Source organism: Micropterus salmoides, unplaced genomic scaffold (assembly GCF_014851395.1).
Source record: "Micropterus salmoides isolate LMB-PRFRI ecotype aquatic unplaced genomic scaffold, ASM1485139v1 Ms_hic_scaffold_2, whole genome shotgun sequence".
NCBI lineage: Eukaryota > Metazoa > Chordata > Actinopteri > Centrarchiformes > Centrarchidae > Micropterus > Micropterus salmoides.
The window spans coordinates 7,324,208-7,329,084 of record NW_024041150.1 but is presented as its reverse complement, the minus strand read 5'-3'; the positions used below and the strand labels follow the sequence as shown (position 1 = coordinate 7,329,084).

Genomic DNA, 4,877 nt, shown 5'->3' with positions numbered 1-4,877 from the left:
TTTATTTTACATCTTGTTCAACAAGGGTTTATTTAAAATTATGATCTAATTTGCACGTGAATAACTTTGCATTTATACCACTTGCTTTTATTAAATGTTTTGATAACATAGTTTTTTGGACTTATTGAAATCCATTGAATCATTTTTCAGGCCGTTGATGCATTTCAAAATATTTCTGGGGGAAGTTTAAAGGCACATTTTATCATTTGTTTAAAAGTAAAAACAAACATTAATAATAAATTGTGATAGAGCTGGACGATATGTTATCACGATTAAAAGTTTCATATCTTTCGATATCGATGATCATCACGATAAATATCAAATTTCTTTTGAGTTTAAAGGCTGATTTCTGCTTCTGAGTGAAAGCTGATGGTTAATTTAAACTCTTCTTTATAGTCAAAACACTTGAGGCCAGACAGCGGATCACTTCACAGATCTGAGGCAGAACATTCAAAACAATTCTGATTAAAATCTTTGTCAACAAATATATGCACGAGTAAAATTAACTAAAAGCTTTTTTCACTTCTTTTTCCTCAACAAAATAAACATCTTTGTATCTGATTCAAGTGAATAAAATCAAACATTTATTAAACATTTGTTATTTTGATATTGGAAAAAATATATTGCGATAATTATTATCATTTTATTGTCCAGCCCTTCTTTGCTATTTAGTAATTCATGCACGAAAGGGTTAATTGTTCGATAAAACGTTGGAGAACTTTAGTGACGTCTCCAGATGTTTTGTCCGACCAACCATCCAAAACCTCCAGCTGGCTGCTGCTCGTTAAGCTCGTTGCTGTGAGCTCATTGGAGGAGACTCTGATGATGATGATACAACAATTTTATCAGCTCAGACCATCAGAAGCTGGAAACGTGAGGAGTCAGGGTTGGGAATCGTTTCTGACTCTACTTATTGAACCCAGTTCTTATGGACTCTCGGTTCTGGTTCCTTCAGCACAGATCTCCCTCCTCCTCCTCCTCCTCCCCCCTTCATGTCTCTAAAGTGAAAGGAGTCTCTGTCCTAGAGGGGCGTCTCTTCGGTGGACTTGTCTCATCTGAGTCCGCAGGAAATCTGCTCGATACCCGACCCTAGTCAAAGTTTAAGTTCCGGGGTGCATGGGGATGATTTTTATCTAAATGTTCCTGGAACTGTGTTTTATGAGGACGTCTCACCTGCCCTGTTCCCTGTTTATCCCCTTCGCCTGCTCAGTGTTCCTCCTGTTCACTCCTGTTTCTACTATTGATGGAATAAAACCGTTTTAGTGATGTTGTTCCTGCCGCCCTCACAAACAAAGATCCTTTCCGTATTGTAACCGGCCGTCTTCACGTCACGGCAGCAGAATGTTTCCTCTGGTCGTGTTGTTTTCTGTTCTGACTCTGTTTGTTCTGTTTCAGGAGGCGTTATCAGACTCTGACAGGATCAGGTGAGGCTCTCTTCTATTCCCGTCAGCTCGTCTTCTTCTGATCCCGCCGGTTCAAAAGACAAATAACAGACGCGGCAGCAACAAATAAACGCAGGCTGCTGCCAGCTGCAGCCTCCAGTGAACTGTTATTAATTATTAATAAGCGTTTCCACAGTCACACTCTCCACCTCTTTCACCCGGTTTGTCCAGGTTTCAGGCTGAAAACAGTATTTATACACGGTCTTATTACTGAAGTAAAACATCTCAGAACTTCTTCCAATGAAGGTTTCAACACAAACAAAGACGTGAAAGCTTTTAAAGTTATTATTCCCCTTTTCCACCGCAGCTCAACTCACTTCTTATAAAGAACCCACCCGACGTAGCTGCTCATCATAACGATGCTGTGATGTAATCTTGTGGGAGTTTAATGAAGAGACAAAGTTCATTAAACATTCAACAACAAACGGGATAAAGCCAACGAGAGAGAGGAACGGAAAAGAAACGGCTCATTAAAAGTCCCGGTTCTTCGTAAGACTGACGCACATTAAAACATTTCCAGCCGTCGGCTCGCTGACGCCCAGTGTCCTCCGAAGAGACGCCGACGTTTCAGGATGAAACTGCTTTATTCTGTGTCTTTAACGTTTTAATGAGCGGGTCTGTCAGGCCCCGCCCACACTGCTGCGCTTTGGTTCTAAACGGAGACCTTCTGCTATGTTGGCTCCTCCCGTCCAGACTAAAACGGCGAAAACGAAGACCTAAAATGGAGAAGATTGGAAACGCCGCAGACCCGCTTTGTGTTTCAAAACCCGGAGGGCGTTTTTGTGAAGACCGACAAAAACGGAGGACTTTAGAAGCGATGACGCTCGGCTCTCTGACTGGCTCTTATCAGTCATGCAAAGTAGAAACACGATGCTGCTGACAGAGTTTTAGTTTGGTATTTTTATTAAAATTCTGTACCGTACAAATAATACTTACTCAGTTTGTTTTTCCGCCGCTTTAAACTCCCGTGTTACATTCAGTATCAGTCCCAGCCCCTTATTGGTCCATGCAATTAAAATCTGGTGCGGTTCTTCGTCGAAAGAAAGAATAAAGTTCTGCAAAGTCTTCTGTAACTACGGAACAGACCATCTGCTTCCTGTTTACCCCGGCAGGCGCACGCCCAGAGTACGTGAACGGCCGCTAGCTGTGCGCTTTCAGTCGTTTTAATGTAGATCAACTCGCAGCTAAAACGCTGCTGTGGACGGAGATCGTGTTCTTTTTAATTCTCCGTTTCTAAACTAAAACGGAGTAGTGTGGACGTGGCCTTTGTTCTGGAGAGGAGACGACCTCGGTGGTGATCCAGCTTCCGGTAGAAACCTCCTGAACGGTCGACACCGAATGAACCCTAAACTAAAACAACCTGAGCAGCTAAACGGTGGGAAACAGTCGAGTGGAGCTGGTACTATGGCGTGGGAGCGGCTTTGACGCCTGTCCCGTTACTTACGTGGTGCAGCCAAACGTTTAGACAAATAAACACAGGTCTCACAGCCTGTTTTTGTAGAAGTTCTCTGGATGTATAAAACCTGTTAAAGCCCAGCAGGTCACCCGCGTGAGCTCAGCTGACCAATATAAATGTTTGAACTTTTGTCAGTGTGGACCTGCAGCACGTCGTTAGCTTCTCCGCCGTTCAATCGTTCAGTTGACAGTCGACAACCGAGATGAAAGAAACCTAATTTTTAAGTTATATTCCCGCTGGTTTAAATAAGCGGTCTGGCAGCGGCCTGTTTCCCGTCTTTGCTGAGTTTTGTGCAAAAGAATTTAAAGTCTTGTCCCAAATAGAAACCGGGTGGTTCAGAGGTATTAATGTAAGTTTTAGTGTATTTAAAGCTGCAGGTGGTGAAGCTCATTGAAATCACTTCGTATTCTGCTGGCAGCTTCGTCTGCAGTAACACGCGGTCGTTTATCAGATAGTGAAGTAAAGATATTTGCCTCTGAGAACGAGTAGAAGTACAAAGTAGAATAAAATGGAAATACTCTAGTAAAGTACTTTAAAACTTTACTGTACTGGACAAACGATTAGTAGATATTAGATAACAGATCCTCTGACCCCTCTTCATGTTACCCAGAATCCTCCAGCAGCAGAATGAGGACCTGCAGCGCCGCCTCTCTCTCTCCACCCACAAGATGGAGGCCATGGAGGCGGAGTTTGACGGCAGCCGTCACTACATGGAGGCGGAGCTCAGCCGGACCCGAGACGACCTCGACAAGATGAGGGACAAGTTCCGCAGGTAAGTACTGGGATCTGGATCCGACTCTGGTTTTACCTGGAACGATGACGAGGTCGAAGGTCGTCACGTGAGAGGCGCCTTTCAGTGTGTTTAACCCTTTGAGACCGCATGCGACACGGTGCATGTTTTATCAGATGTCATCACTGAACCGCTGAAATACCGCGGGGGGGGGCGGGGCATTATGGGATTTGTATTTGAAACATGTTTTTAGCCTCTGCGTGGACCAAAGGTTTCCAAAGCGGAGAGAAGGCTGCGAGCACGAAAACAACAACAAATTAGAAGATTATGTGACTGCTGAGCCGCTAGCCGAGAGTCCGTGGGTGAGCGACGTGTTTGAGGGGGAGGGTTTCGGTTGACCGACACAAATTCAAATGTGAAACAAAGCAGGAGAGAAACTCCCTCCGGCAGTACGTGAACACCTGTTGGTGAAAGAAATGAAACTGTGTCACTGTGGACTGCTGGCAAGGAGCTTTTTCAACACTTTTTTTTTTAAATGTGAATGAACACAAGGGCAAATGCAGTCATTTCCAATAAAAGCCAAATGGTTTTTATTTCATGTGTCTGTCTGCTTCAGAAACCCGCAGGGTTTGGAGAGTTTTGTAGAGGACGCCGCAGGTCTTAAAGGGTTAACCAAGTCCAGCTGCCCGTGATTTAAACCTTCCTTGGGGAACTCTGATCTGGATGAATGAGAACCTTCACAGAAATCCTCAGCTGGTTTTAAAAGTCTGGTCAGGTGACCAGCAGTCTTTAAGTCAGAATCGGAGGTGAAAGACTGATTTAACAGATTTACTGCGTGTTATTAACGTTCCGTTCGTTTAACGAGCTTCTTCTCGGTTTGCGTTCTTCTACAGTTCAAGCGCACAAGGCTGCTGAAAGTCTAGCCTCCGTCGGTCACGTGACCCCGCAGGTCGTAGCTGCATCAGTTTTTTGAAACAGAACAGTTAAAGCGTGATGACTCTCAGGGAGGTTCCGCTGTTAGAAGCGTCTGTTTTCTAAAGCTGGCGACCTCTGCGGGGGCGTTCCCGAGCCGGAACAGATCACAAACCTGCAGCAGCCGGTGAGTTTTTTTTTTAGCATCCTCTGGTGTGCAGCAGGCGTTTCGTGATTCCTGCAGAGTCTCGTGTCTGTTTTTCCCACAAACCACCACTGCAGTGAGGTCACAACCTCAGCGCCGCGCTGTGCACGCTCACGGAAACGTGCTGGACAG

At 44.7% G+C, this 4,877-nt stretch overlaps 2 protein-coding genes across 3 annotated transcripts in view; both read left to right on the top strand.

Moving 5' to 3' along the window:
- The window catches only part of LOC119911377 (G-protein coupled receptor 4-like), a 286,949-nt gene that overhangs the window by 100,782 nt on the left and 181,290 nt on the right, over positions 1-4,877 (top strand). The gene's annotated exons all lie outside the window — the stretch shown is intronic.
- Positions 1,396-4,877, top strand: part of LOC119911350 (tight junction-associated protein 1-like) — a gene marked incomplete at its 5' end in the record, with an annotated part of 17,645 nt that continues 14,163 nt past the window's right edge. The window contains 2 exon segments of the mRNA XM_038730215.1: positions 1,396-1,424; positions 3,509-3,670. Of these exon segments, the coding sequence (XP_038586143.1) occupies positions 1,396-1,424; positions 3,509-3,670 (191 nt within the window).